This window comes from Mesocricetus auratus, unplaced genomic scaffold, assembly GCF_017639785.1.
Source record: "Mesocricetus auratus isolate SY011 unplaced genomic scaffold, BCM_Maur_2.0 Super-Scaffold_100007, whole genome shotgun sequence".
NCBI lineage: Eukaryota > Metazoa > Chordata > Mammalia > Rodentia > Cricetidae > Mesocricetus > Mesocricetus auratus.
Window position 1 is genome coordinate 85,712,891 of NW_024429191.1, and position 14,684 is coordinate 85,727,574.

Here is a 14,684-nt window from a genome sequence, read left to right on the forward strand (position 1 = left end):
AGTGTTTGGCAGAGACTCAAAATGAGACAAAGGAGTGGGAAGGCTTTGTAATACAGAAGAGGGATGAAACCTTGGTTGGTTGTTGGTATAACATGTATGATGGCAGGCTAACTGGATGAGGGACATCCTACAAAATTGGTTAGGGCAGTGGTTCTCAACCTTCCTAATGCTGTGATTCTTTAATATGGTTCTTCATGTTGTGGTGACCCTCAACCATAAAATTATTTTCATTGCTACTTCATAACAATGATTTTGCTACTATTGTGGATAGTAATATAAATAACTGTGTTTTCTGATAGGGTCATTTGACCCCCAAGGGGGTTGTGACCCACACAGGTTGAGAACCACTGGGTTATGGGTTTCTCTTGTAGAAACAATTGCTACAAAGGAGTACATTGTATGGCTTCTTAGACTACTTGCTACAGAGATTGTGGGTCATGACTCTACTGTCATATACAACCCAGCCATTGTTCATATGTGTATCCATGTCCCTTGGAGTGAACAATACATCAGAGAACTATGGATGCATGACTGCTCCAAGCTCTCTCAGGCATCATTGTCAACAGTGGTGGTCTATTTCTCTTCTCCTACTTAACTGAGTCCTAACTTGTGACTTCATATCAACTTCCAGCCCCTAAAAAGGAAACCTGCCGAGACAGGTATATGATGTGGCATGAGTAAATGCTCATTTGACATGAGAGAAGGTTGAGGAGGTCAAAAACATCTCCACTGTCATAATTTGAGTGGCCAGAAAGATCTTGTTATGAATAACAGCTAAAAAGTGAACTAGAAAAAAAAACTAGTCATTTTTTGTGACAGGTGTTGAGTTCAGTTTGGAGTCCATTAAAGTGGAAGGTGACTCCTTGAATATATTCTTTAGGCTCCTCTGTGTACAAAGTGGAACACCATGTCACTTGTTTTCATCTTTATTCAAGTGTGTTATGTGTGTGTGTGTAATAATTTACATGTGCCCTGTGTGTGTAGGTACCCTTGAAGGCCGTAAGAGGATATAAGGTCCCCCAGAAGTGGACTTACACATGGTTGTGAACGAACCACCTGATGTGAGTGCTGGGAACAGAACCTGGGCCCTCTGCCTGCAGTTAGTGCTCCTAATACCTGAGCCAGGGTACTAGCCCCAGGAACAGAGGTCAGAGTATTGTCATAACTTCATTTATCAAGGAAACAAAGTGAAACAGGAGTTTCAACCTTTTGGTGATCTGTCTATAACATACCAAAACACAGAGCAAGAAAAAAAATGGAGAACCAGAGGCCCAGACAGTAGTCTCCAGGATTCCTGTGAAGGCAATAAAGAACTATATGTGATACTAAGATAAATCTGTGCTGGTCTGAAGGAAGCACCCACCAAAGATTTCACAATGGACTCAGGGGAGTGGAGTAAATGATTAAAAAGTGGAATTCTCTTGGTTCTTCCCAAAGCACAGCACTTCAGGTTCTGTTTACAGAAATAAAAGTACATCTCAAAAGTGGTTTAATATTTAAGCTCTCCTGTACTTGCCTGTCTCTCTTCGGCAGAGGACACTGCTTTGGTGGAGCTGGTGAGACCCAGCCACAATGATTTCCCTGGGGCTTGTCTTGTTTTCGACTTTCCTCTGCCACATTGCTATTGCAGGACGGAGTGAGTACTTCTTGTCTTTGTGAGAATACTATCTCTAACCCATGGGTTTGTGTCACGGATGCATAATGATGCCCTTCAAGTCAGAATGGATGCTGGAGAGATGGCACTGATACTTACTGCTGTTCTTAAGGCTCGTTGGCAGGATGCTCAGCCAATTTAAGCCCCAGCACACTGACCTGTAATGTGTAGATAATAGTACGGCCTCTTTTAAGTGGCCATTGAGGTCAGATGAGATCTAGCATAGGAAGTATTTGGTACAGAATTAGGTAGACCTACAATGTGTAGTGTGCTTTCCTTACATGCTAGATGGCCTTAAAAATGTGAGTTGAGACTTTCTTTTTAAAGCCATCTGTCCTGTGTTCTGTCTCAGCCTGTCCCAAGCCAGATGACGTACCATTTGCTGTGGTTGCTCCGTTAAAAACATTCTATGACCCAGGGGAGCAGATTGTCTTCTCCTGCAAGCCAGGCTATGTGTCCCGGGGAGGGATGAGACGGTTTACTTGTCCTCTCACAGGAATGTGGCCCATCAACACCCTGAAATGCACACGTAAGTCTGAAACTTCTCTCCAGTCCTCTCCCCTCCTTTGGGTTCTGGGTATTTGGTGGGGAAAGTTACCTCATCCTGCTCAGGATGCACTGGGCTGTCGGGGGCTGGGGGGTGTCACACACACACACACACACACACACACACACTATTTAGAAAAGAGGACACCTAAGGAAGGTGGCGAGGTCTAGGGAGAGGAAGGGAGGAAAGAAGGGAGGGAGCAAGGGAGGGAACAGAGACAGAGACAGACAGAGAGACAGAGAGAGAGGGGAGATACCTGGATTGATTAGTGGGGAGGCGAGCATAACACAAATCAAAAGACAAGTGGAGAAATGCTAACAGAGGAATTGTTGCCAAACAGACTCATGGGTAAACATGACTTGGGAAATGATCACATCTTTGGACCTCGCCTCAGAATGGAAGCATACTTTGTATTCACTGAGCTGAGTATAATTGAATCTAAGTTATGTATATATTTGTATATTTACAATGAAATATAAACATGTAACACTTTGAAAACAAATATTTCAGAACATATTATTTTATGATAAGTGGTTGTCTTCATTTATTCCTCAGAACATGTTTTATGATCATGTTAGCCTATTTAAAAAAAACAACAACAACATGGTGTCATGTTTTCTAATCTATCTTCAAACTTACTAGGTAGCTAAGGATGAACTTGGACTTCTGATCCACCTGCCTCTGCCTCCTGAGAGCTGGGATTATAGATGTGAACCACCACACCTAGCACTTAGCCTAATTTTTATGATAAAATACTAAGCAGTCAACCAGATTGAGTTTCTGGCAATACTATTGTACAGTAGTAAAAATAGCTAGGTGGATCAATCAGGGCTCTAATTATTTTGATTATATAGACATGACCTTTACCATAATTATATATGTTCTTGCAAGTGATTCAAGTTATTCCTTATTTTTATAAATCTTACATAAGTGGGATTTTGGAGGTACTATGGATTAAATCTAGAGATTTATGTAGGCTAAGAATGTGAGCCAACACCACGCTACACTCCTATCCCTTAAGCATGAAAATCCACTTTAATAAAAAACCACTTTAAATCAGCAATAACTTTGATCACTAATAGTGTCATTTTGACATATTTTCCACATGCTTTTTGCATCACTGTAGAGAATATATTTAATTTTGCTTTTCTATTTTTATCAGCATATTATAAAAATTGACTGTCTCTATAACCTTTACAATCTGTGTTTTATTGGCTGTACAATAGTTCAGTTTGTGGTTTAGTTTGTCTAATTAAAACAATCCCATAACAATGACTGCCCAAACTCTGTTACAGAGACTGTCTTGACTCATGTATTATTTATCTTATTTTGATCGCTTTCTTAGAATAGTTAGTAGAAGTTATTGGATCAAGAATGAAATGAGTTTACATATTTATACTTCAATAGAAACTTGCCAATTTTTCTCTTTGAATTGCAGCCAGAGTGTGTCCTTTTGCTGGAATCTTAGAAAATGGAGTTGTACGCTATACAACTTTTGAATATCCCAACACCATCAGCTTCACTTGTAACGCTGGGTAAGGACTCTAATGGGGTAAAACATCTGTCAGACAGAAAAGAATCCACACTTCTGGATTCTTTAGCTCAACGTCACAATTGCTCTGTATTTTATGTTTAGCCTCTGGGTGGGAATTGCTGGATACAAACACATTTTAGTCCTGCTTTTAACAAACACTGTGATGATGTGGAGGGTGGTGTAGGAAGCAGAGAACATTCCATGAGGCCCAACAGAAAATCTGCACTCCAGTTTCTGTGCTCCTCACTAATGACTTATCTGAGGAGAAACCCTGAGATTAGTGAGTCTGAATGCTAATCCCTTCTCATCTCTGGGATAGATCTTAGCATACGATTAAAACATAATAGGAAGCGACTTGGCTTTTAGTTAGGAGACTGAATGACCAGAGTGGCAGTAAGTCTCTAGAAGGGATTTCTATGAAGAAGATTCAGATGCGGTGATGCAGAACTTCTTTTTAAAAGTCTTTTGTCTTAGTCAGTGTCCTATTGCAGTGAAGAGACACCATGACCACGCCAAGTCTTATTTATAAAGGAAAACATTAATTGGGTAGCTTACAGAGGTTCAGTCCGCTATCGACACGGTGGAACATGGTGGTGTGGAGGCAGCCATGGTGCTGGAGTGGTAGCTCAGAGTTCTACCTCTTGTAGTCAACAGGAAGTGAAGTGAGAATGGGGGAGCATCTTGAGCTAGGAGACCTGCCCCCACAGTGATACACTTCCTCCAATTAGGCCACACCCACTCCAACAAAGCCACACCTCCTAATAGTGCCACTCCCTTTGGGGGGCTGCTGTACTCTGTGACAATTTTCTTGAAGATCCTTGTTTGGGAATGGAGACTTGGAAACTCCGTTTGCGAAGGAGAAACATGGGTCTTTCGACAGAAATGCCAAGTTGTTGGTGGGGCTGCTCAGAAAAACCCCTCCAGTGCTAATGCTGTACTTGAATTGGCAGTGATGTCATGCACTGTTCAAATTTATGCATGCCGGTAGTGCTGAGATAATGAACATTACAGCTTGCTTCACTTCTGTCATCCTGTAAAACGCTGGCTCTCAGCCTTATGCAAGGAACTGATAACTTGACCAACTGATTGGAAACGAGGATTTGGGGGTATGGCCTCTACACTCACCAACTACAGAAACTGCCAGTGAATTTTTTTTCCTGAAGTTTGGCTGAATCACTCCCTGAGTCCTAAGAACAGAGTCCCTTAGAAAGACAGTACCATAAGGTGGGAGAGAGGTCGATATGTTGAGGAGTATAATGGCACATGATTCTAGTGGCAGCTACTAAGGAAACTAAGGTAGGGGAAATCCCTTGGATTTTCTTATTTGGCAACACAGTGAGCCCTGCCTCAAAACAAGTGAATAGGCTTAAGGATGGGAGTCTCAGTGGTAGAACTCATATTTTCTACATATAAGGTCCTGAATGTAATCCCTAACACATGATGCCAGGGAGACACCTTACTGGTTAAGTCACTACATTTCCCTTTTGCAGGTTTTCTCTGAATGGAACTAGCTCTGCTAAGTGCACCGAAGAAGGAAGATGGAGCCCACAGCTTCCTGTCTGTGCCCGTGAGTCTCTAAGCCCCACTCAAGAGTTAAAGGACAAGTTAGTTTGTCCAGAAATTTCCTGGTTTTAGCTCTGTGGAGTTACTGCCAGCTCCACAATCCATAAACTCCATGTTCCCAGAGACTTCAGTCCTGGTTTAGTGAGATGTATGCTTGGTCTCTCGTGGGGGATGTTCAGCTTGGTATCATTGCATTCTAGAAGAGGCAACAACCTACCGTCAAGTGGCGGCAGTCTAGAAGCATTTTAGTTATGAACTAATGTGTATCTTCTACCCGGTGGACCAGTACCTGCTGTGTTTGGTAACTACAAACCTCCCTCACTATTTTGGCAAAGCCAAGGTTTGGCATTGCTCTATCGGGGCCTGACATAGTTTGGTTAGATGGACTTGGGTTTTTTTTCTTTATGTCATGCTGGGGAGCCAACCCAGGGTCTTGTACAGGATAGGCAAGTGCTCTAGCTCTCGGGTACACCACCAATCCTGACAAGGAGAACTTCTGCCAGCAGTGGTTTCAAACATGTCTTCTTCCTCGTTAATGCATACTTCTTCATTACTAATGCAGTGATTCATTCTCATCTTTAACAAATGTGAACTGAGGATCCAGATACTGGATCTTGAGCCTATCTATAAAGCTAAAGGAGATAGCTCTGTCCCAAGACAATGAGTCCACTGACAGGGAGAAGGAAGGTCCCTTCACACTAAGCACCAAGCACATTGTATCTTAAGAGCAAGGGCCTCATGACTTAATTAAGTTCTGCTCAACTAAGCAGTCAGGGGCAGCTCTGGACCTGTTTCTATAGAGACAAGTTTCGCAGGTATCCTAGCTTGAGACTCACAGAAGTCTAATCTTTGACTAAGAAGCCCAGGTATCACAGTAGTGCATGTGGTCCTTTAACCTTTCAGTGACGCCATCCTGGCAAATGAGAGTAGGAAAGTGATTCTAAGTAAATCCTTATCAAATCAAAACCAAACCACAACAATGACTTAAAGATAAATTGAGCTCTTTATCAGTAGTAAGGGTCATGTAAATAGTATACCGTTTTAATCATCTTTATATATCAATTATGTAATCTCATCTTTTTTTTCTCCAGGTAAGAATAGAAAAACTACTTAAAATTCAATCTAATCTTGATGAGTGACTCTCATGCTTGGTTGTGCATACCAGTTACCAGGCATCTTACTAACGTTTAGATGCTTATTCAGGCATCTCAGGTGTGGTCTGAGCTTTTCTCAGGCTGCCAGGCAATACCCTGACTGAGTCCATGGAGCAGTCTCTGAGAATGGAGGACTGAGACAGGGAGGATTAAGATGAGGAGGACTGAGATAGGCCACATTAAACAGCATTTTTGTCAGCAGTGTAACTTTCCCTGAATTTGTAGAAACTCTCTATTTGTCAAGGGAGGATGATATGTCACTGCCTTGTCTTGGGCCCTTGCATCTGTGTATGTAAACCTCCATGCGTTCTGTCCCAAAGCAGGAGGTATTTAATAAAAACAAGCAAATTGTACTAAGGGCAGAACTCAGATGTCAAAAATAACATGGCACCAAATACTTCAGGATAGTCTCAGCAATGTCTTCCATACATTCTGATTTCCAGAAACATCTTTAGGTCAAAGATGCATAGAACATTGGATGCAAAAGTCAAATTAACTATGACAAAACAAAAAATATTGCTGCTACAGTCACTACCTTCACTTCCTTGTCATTGCCCGCCTTCTCCTCATTTTTTTTGACATGGTTTCTGACTCGTTGTTTTTCTTACTTACCATCAACAATGGACTGTTTTTACCCTACTATCAAAGTTTACATTTCCTTAAAGTTCATTCTCATATTCTCTTTTATTCTGAAAGGAGTGTGTTTTAATTTTTAAGTTACATTCATTTATTTGGTCTGTGTGTAAAGGTCCAAAGACCGTTCATGAGAGTTCATGAGAGTTAGTTCTCTCTTCCACTGTGTGGGTCCTATGAATAGAACTCCAATCATCAAGTGTGGCTGCAAGTTACTTGTTTTTATACACAGAGACTTCTTGCCAGTCATAGAGTCTATGCATTCATTTATGAGACAATGTCTTAGAATGTAAACCAGGCTAGCCTCAAACTCACAGATATCCACCTACCTTCAAAGAGTGCATTTCAAAACCCCATCTATTTTCCTAGAGGTAACAGTGATCTCTCGTTGCAGCGGTCACCTGCCCACCACCACCAGTTCCTAAGTTTGCAACCCTTAAGATTCACAAGCCATCAGCTGGGAACACCTCTCTCTATCGGGACACAGCAGTCTTTGAATGCTTGCCCCACCATGCCATGTTTGGAAACGACACAGTTACATGCACAACCCATGGAAACTGGACTGAATTGCCAGAATGCAGGGGTAAGTGGCTAAGACAAAATAACTAGAGTAGCACAGAAGCATGTATTTGGAAGTGTTGAAATGCCAACTACCAGAGATTTTCCGAGTTCCCTCCCTTGATGAACTTTTAAATTATTTTCCTTTTGTTTTCTTTTTATTCTGTTTTAAAAAACAGTCTCATGTATCTCTTGTGTTACTTTTCCTAGAGAGACATGAACGATATTTATTCATCACAGAATGGGCACCAATGACAGGACCAAAGAAATGATACCACCCAAGTCTATCCTAGGGAACTGGAGAGTCTATTGTGGTTACTTATAGGAGCATAGGGGAGGGGCTGCATGAATACTCCATGAATAACTCAAATGTGATTGGATCACTGAAACATTCATTTCAGCATACATGGGTGATGACTTAAGAAAGCTGCATCCCTGGTGCTCTCTGCCCAACTTGCAGGCTGTGCCAGCAATCACTCCTGTTTACACAGCCTTGGAGAGGGGCTGTGTGCAGTCCCGTTTCTTCTTGGATCTTATGAAGGGAAAGATTCAATCTAGCAGAAAGTTCTAAACAACGATAGCGCCAGGTTGATCTTAAACTCACTATGTAGCTGAGACTGGTCTCAAACTCCTGATCTTCCTGCCTCCACCCCAAATACTGAGATTCTGGGTGTGCACCACCACACTATATGTCTGTTGAGCTCCTATCACACGTCAGGCAGTGTGTTTCATACCAGGGATAACAGGTGAATGAGTTCAGCTTCTGACCTGCAGGGAATTAAGTATGGTGCACTAACAGTCTAAGACTGACTGAGTGGCGTTTCCAAACTTTGAGATGGGCTTTGGATCATGAGTGGATGATGAGGGAAAGGCATGCTACACAAGGACACGTCACCTGCAAAGCCAGAGGCATGAATCGACACCAGTGACAGCCAGACACCAGTGAGGCTGGTGAAAAGATGCCTGGATAAAGGGATGGAGGTTTTTTTAAAAAACTGGGTTATAGTCCGATTTATGGTTATGACTTTATAATCTATCTAAATTTAAAAATCATTGCAGTGTCTTTTTAATCTGGTTTATTGATTAGAAAAAAGACTTCCCCCCCGCACTTCCATACCCTTTTAGACTGTAGAAATTTGCAGCAAATGGCACTTCATGATGAAAACTCAAAGCCCCAAAAGCTAGCAGGGTGTCATTATTTACTTTCCAAATGTGTTTCTTTCTTTTCTTTCCTTCTTCAATATTCAGGGTTCTATAAGTATAAGAGAATGGGGACAGAGTTAAGCACCAAGCACCTAGAAAGTGCATTTCACTCACAGGAGCATCCAGTGATTCTGTGGTGTAATGGATTGAAGAATGTTGCCATTCTGCAACAGCCAGACAATACTGTTAGCTGCTAACATGTCTTACTGAATACACTTTTTAGAAGTAAAATGCCCCTTCCCATCGAGGCCAGACAACGGATTCGTGAATTATCCCGCAAAGCCAGTGCTGTTTTATAAGGATAAAGCCACATTTGGTTGCCACGAAACATACAACCTGGATGGACCAGAAGAAGTGGAGTGCACCAAGATGGGAAATTGGTCTGCCCTGCCGAGCTGTAAAGGTATGGCATGTGGGTGAGGTCCTGCAAAGCACCGAATTCCTCTAGAGGATCACTCTTGCTTGCCACTTTCTTGGTCTAGTTATTCTCTTCCGGTTACTCAGGCTTGGTTTGCAGCCACTGATGTGTAAAAGTCCTAAGGACTCAATAGTACATAGAGAATTCTCAAGCTTAGAGTCCAGCTATAGGAAATAAACAGATTCTCTGAAACATTGGCGATATGGTAGAAGATCATGGTTTCTGCCTTATGCTTATTTTTAGATCAGCTCATAAGTACCCTTTAAAATATTTATTTTATTATGCTTAAACTTGTGTGCATCTGTGTGGGGGTGAGGTGTGTGCACCTGGGTACCAGAGACCAGGTGTTAGAGTCCCCAAAGCTGGAGTTAGAGGCAATTGTGAGTCACCTGATGCAAGTACTGGGAACTGAACTGTGGTGATACCTTGCTTGTACAAATAAAGCTTGTGTGAAGATCAGAGGATGGGAGCTTGCCACTAGCTAACCATAGAGGTCTGTACAGACAGACAGGAAGTGAGATGGCTGGGTGGAGAGAGGGCATAAGCGGGAAGAAACAGGAACTCACTCTCTTTTCTACTAGTAAGCTAAAGAGGTAAAGGTGGCTGTGGTTTGCTCCTTCTCTCTGATCTCTCAGCATTTTCCTTTATATCTAACACTGGGGTTTTATGATTTAGACCCATTGAGAACTCCATTTACACTGAACTCTGGTCCTCTAGAAGAGCAGTGCATGTTCTTAACCACTGAGCCATCTCTGCCACCTGAGCATCTCAACCCACCCCACTTTGGGTTCTTTTTTTGCCAAGGTTCTCTTTGTCACAAAGGTCAACCCACATCCAAGCTAGTTCAAGGAAATGGTGACTTGCTGTATTAAGAATATGCAAGCCTATGCTCGCCGGCGGTGGTGGCACACCTTTAATTCCAGCACTCGGGAGGCAGAGGCAGGCGGATCTCTGTGAGTTTGAGGCCGGGCTGGACCGACAGCCTCCAAAACAATACAGAGAAACCCTGTCTCGTAAAAAAAAAAAAAAAAAAAAAAAAAGAATATGCAAGCGAGGAACTGATAGAACATGTCCCTTCTCTGTGTCCCTCTCCTACTTGAACTTTGCTTGATTCTACCACACGTAAAGCATCCATCACCAACTGGCGTCCTTTCCCTGAGGTGTCAACTTTTTTGAGTTGGGCATCTGTCCTTAATCCAGTTAGTGCCATGGTTCGCATAATGCAATGACTATGCAAAGAACAACCATATAGCACTCCATCTCTGCCTACGCTAAACTGTCTAAACACAAAAGGAAAATAGGCACGAAAACAAAATGATGAATGGCTGGTTTTATAATTTGGAATCTCTTAGAAGCAGAGTCTGTGACAGGTGTTCAAGTGCAATTGATTTATAAAGCCAGTTGTCTAAGATTTCGGGACAGAGAAAATAGGGTGGGCATTGGTTCTCAAACTTTGATGTGTATCAGAGGTCCTCTAGGGACGTGTGTGTGTGTGTGTGTGTGTGTGTGTGTGTGTGTGTGTGTGTGTGTGTGTGAACCTGGAGACTGACTGGCTGACCAGAGAGCTCCAGAAAACTGCCCGTCTGCTTCTCCAGCCCTCCCCTTTCACCCTCGTTTGCATGTAGGTACTTGCTGGGGTTCTGAACTCAGGTCCATATATACATACATACATACATACACACACACACACACACACACACACACACACACACACACACACACACACAAAATGGTGTCAATAGCCTAAAAAAGACCTGAAAAAGGATGATAGCAGTAGTCACAGAAGTGGGAAATCTCACAGGGACTCAACTCTAAATGAATAACTACAGGCAAGTAAGAAGTTCTGAAAGTGGGAAAAAGATTCTTTCTTCCCCAGGAAGGAGTCCCTGACCCCAGTCGGCTATCCAATACCAAGTGGTCAGCTCTGAAATTATATACGTAAAAGTAACATTATATGGACTGAGTAGGTTATATGGGAATACATACACACACATATATGTAAAGAGGCTGAAAATAATTAAAAGTTTCTTTTTTCTACTGTGTGTGTCTGTGTGTCTGTGTGTGTGCACCATGACCCATGGGTGGGGGTGAGACTCTGGAGTTGGTTCTTTTCTTCTGCTGTGTGGTCAAGGGCATTGAACTCTGCTCATCAAGCTTGGTGGCAAGTGCCTTTACCCATTGAGCTTCCTGCTGGCCCTGAAACAAACTTTTGATCAGGAATCATCTGTGAGCTGTCAGCAGCTTTCAGCCATGGTGGTTGACTGATGGATGTATCAGCTCCATAAATGCGATCTGAGTGCAGGCCAGCTCAGGCTTACATCACGTTCTCTTCCACGGAAGCCAAGAATCTGCTGTTTTTTGACCTTATGCCATTACTGAAGGACAGAAACGTTGACAGGGAACATCTGTCATCGATCAGATTGACATTGCACATCACACATTTCTTGAACCCTCTTGTCTTGGCCTGTTTATCTCAGTCGTCTCATCTACTGACTCAAAATCTTACATTCTTTCTTAAAATTGTATTATGGATTTATTTACTATTTTGTGCACACGTGTGTATGTATGGGGCTCATGCGCATCATGATGCCTGTGTGAAGCTCAGAGGACAGTTTTGCTAAAGTTAGTTTTCTCCTTCTACTACGTGGGTATTGTGGATTACACTCAAGTCATGAGGCTTGGTGGCAGGTGCCTTTTACCCATTCAGTCATCTTACTGAACATAAGTAATCTAAATTCCCTTTAACACAGAGTCCTTGAACTGTTGCCTTGACTACAGATATTCTCTCTTTCAGCATCTTGCAAAATATCTGTTAAGAAAGCCACAGTGCTGTACCTAGGAGAAAGAGTGAAGATTCAGGAGCAGTTTAAGAACGGAATGAAACATGGTGACAAGGTGTCTTTCTTCTGCAAAAACAAGGAGAAGAAGTGTAGCTACACTGAGGAGACTCAGTGCATCGACGGCACCCTCGAAATCCCCAAATGTTTCAAGGGTAAGATTTCCATGGGACTTGGCTCTCACCATCGCCAGTGTTTATGCATTTATGCTGTAGAGTGACTCTTAGAAGCTAAATCTATTTGGATACTTTTTAAAAAAGATGTGTGATGGGGAAAGATCAGATAAAGCAGAGAGCTGCTTAGAGTTTCTTGGCTTACATACACATCTTGCTTTCCAGTTGTTTTCATTAAATCTTGAGGTTGTAGATTTCCTTGATGACTGTTGAGGTGAATTATATCATCTTCTGTGATTCCAAGTTTAGTGTGAAAATTAACAGTCAAATATTGAATGATAGTTATTCTTTACTCCACCTTTTAGAGAAGTGATGGTGATGATAGTAATTCATCGATAGATCCAATATTATTTTTCTTGCCTTCAGAAATGCCTAATTTAAAAAGAATTCTTTAAGGCAAAGTTGATTTAGAGTAAAATACTTTGAGAAAGGTGTTAGTGTGTTTGTGTGAGATTCAGAAGTGGACACTGACCAGCATGGAGAACTAAATGCTAACCTAGGTTTCAGGCTTATGTAGTCGTTATTGCTAGGAATGAAAAGCCAAGAGAAGTTGAAGTTACTGTTGGATCCAGGTTTATAAATGCTCCAAATATGCTGGTAACCATGTATTAACAGCTTAGAAGACAATTGAGAATAGATGTAACTCTGTGTGTGTGTGTGTGTGTGAGAGAGAGAGAGAGAGAGAGAGAGAGAGAGAGAGAGAAACTTATCACCTAGAGAGAAGCAAAGTATAAATGATTAATAAGATGTACCTTGTAAGGTTGGTTCAATTGATAGAAGTATTTTTATTTTGTGTGTGTGCATGAGTGGTGTGTGTGTGTGTTATGTATGTGTGAAGGTACATGTGCCTGTGCTTACACAAGGAGGCTAGTGAAAGATGTCAGGGGCCCTATTCTATCCTTCTCTGCCTTATTTGTTTTTAGACAGGGTCTCTCACTCATCCTGGAGCTAGATTGGTGGCCAGCAAATCCGAGTAATCCTCCTGTCTCCAGCCCTCACAAAACTGGCATTTGTGTGTGGCCATGCCTAGCCTTTTATATAGGTTCTGGGATCTGAACTCAGGTTCCCACACTTATACAGCAAGAACTTACCCACTGAGCCATCTAATAGAAATATTTATTATACATGGCATAGGATAAGTGCTCAATCAGTGACATTATCATAATTATAGATATCTAGAATCCTACTTAACGAGTTGTTATTGCCCCAAAGCTATAAAAATTTGGGCTGGGGAGATTGTCCAGTTGGTGAAGTACCTGTTGCATAAGTCCAAAGGTCTGAGTTTGGATACCCAGAACCCAGCTGGGGCTGGGTAGTAAACCTAAAACCTGAGGGCTGAATAGAAGAGCCAGGAGGTAGAGAGTTGATTTCTGGAGCTCCCTACCTAGCCAGACAGCCAGTGAGCTCCGGGTTCAGTGAGAGACCCTGTAGTGGATAGTAATGGAAGTGAACACCCAATGTTGAGGTCTGGTCTCCAATTCCATGTACATGCACACAAAAATAAATACAATAAAGGATAGACCCATAGGGTGATGTTAAATATAAGTCCAAAGTACAGTGGACTTAATACTTAGTAGGGAAACTAACTACTAGGAGGAATTAATTTAAAAATCAGAATTTCATTGCCATATTCTTTCAGTTTGATTTTCCTTATGGTCTTAAGACAGAAGCATCACTCTTGATGCCCTAGGGAATAAGTAAAGGGTGAATATGATTTCCCCCTTTTAATCTTGTCTGTCAGAGTTATATAAAACCTTTCATTTTGTCCTCTTGGACATGAATGACTTATCCTTGCCCATTTTTCCCCATCACTGAAATCTCACACTAAATGATTTTACTTCTAGAATTAAATTTATTCAGCACACATGTAAGATGCATTTGATTTGGCTGAGCTATTTAGAAAATTGAAGAAATAACTGTCTCTCTTGTTCATCTTTCCTCTCCTACAGAGCACAGTTCTCTGGCTTTCTGGAAGACTGATGCATGGGATGTGAAACCATGCTGAATCCATTTTCAGAATCAAAATTGGATGTCATATTTGTATCTCTGCTTGTCCTCAGAATCCAACTGAAATAGAAAAATAAAGTTACTGGTTGCCTCAGTCATTACAGTGTGACTCCATATGGTATTGTGGTTTTAGTTATGCCAAGAGATCCAAATACCCAAAGCATTCTTGGTTCCTGGCTGTGAAGAAGGAAGCATAACAAATAGCAGAGCAACCTGTTCCACTATAATTTTTTTACAGATTGGTTCATAGACCTCTAAGCCTGTCATATCTATCTACTCACTAAAATGAAAAAAAATCAAACTTCTCTCCCACAATTCCTGAGGATAACTTCAAAATCTATATTGATGTTGTTCCTAGATGATTATTATGCTTCCTTGAGTTTGAGAATCATGGCCACAAAGG

General features: G+C 41.7%; 1 protein-coding gene across 1 annotated transcript; it reads left to right on the forward strand.

Moving 5' to 3' along the window:
* The first annotated feature begins 965 nt into the window (after positions 1-965).
* On the forward strand, positions 966-14,379 carry Apoh (apolipoprotein H). Its single transcript, XM_005069987.4, has 9 exons — positions 966-1,061; positions 1,534-1,636; positions 2,007-2,183; positions 3,640-3,736; positions 5,226-5,302; positions 7,480-7,668; positions 9,070-9,249; positions 12,059-12,256; positions 14,224-14,379. Exons 2-9 carry the CDS (start codon positions 1,573-1,575, stop codon positions 14,277-14,279), a joined length of 1,038 nt encoding a protein of 345 aa, XP_005070044.1. The 5' UTR covers positions 966-1,061; positions 1,534-1,572; the 3' UTR covers positions 14,280-14,379.
* Positions 14,380-14,684: the final 305 nt, after the last annotated feature.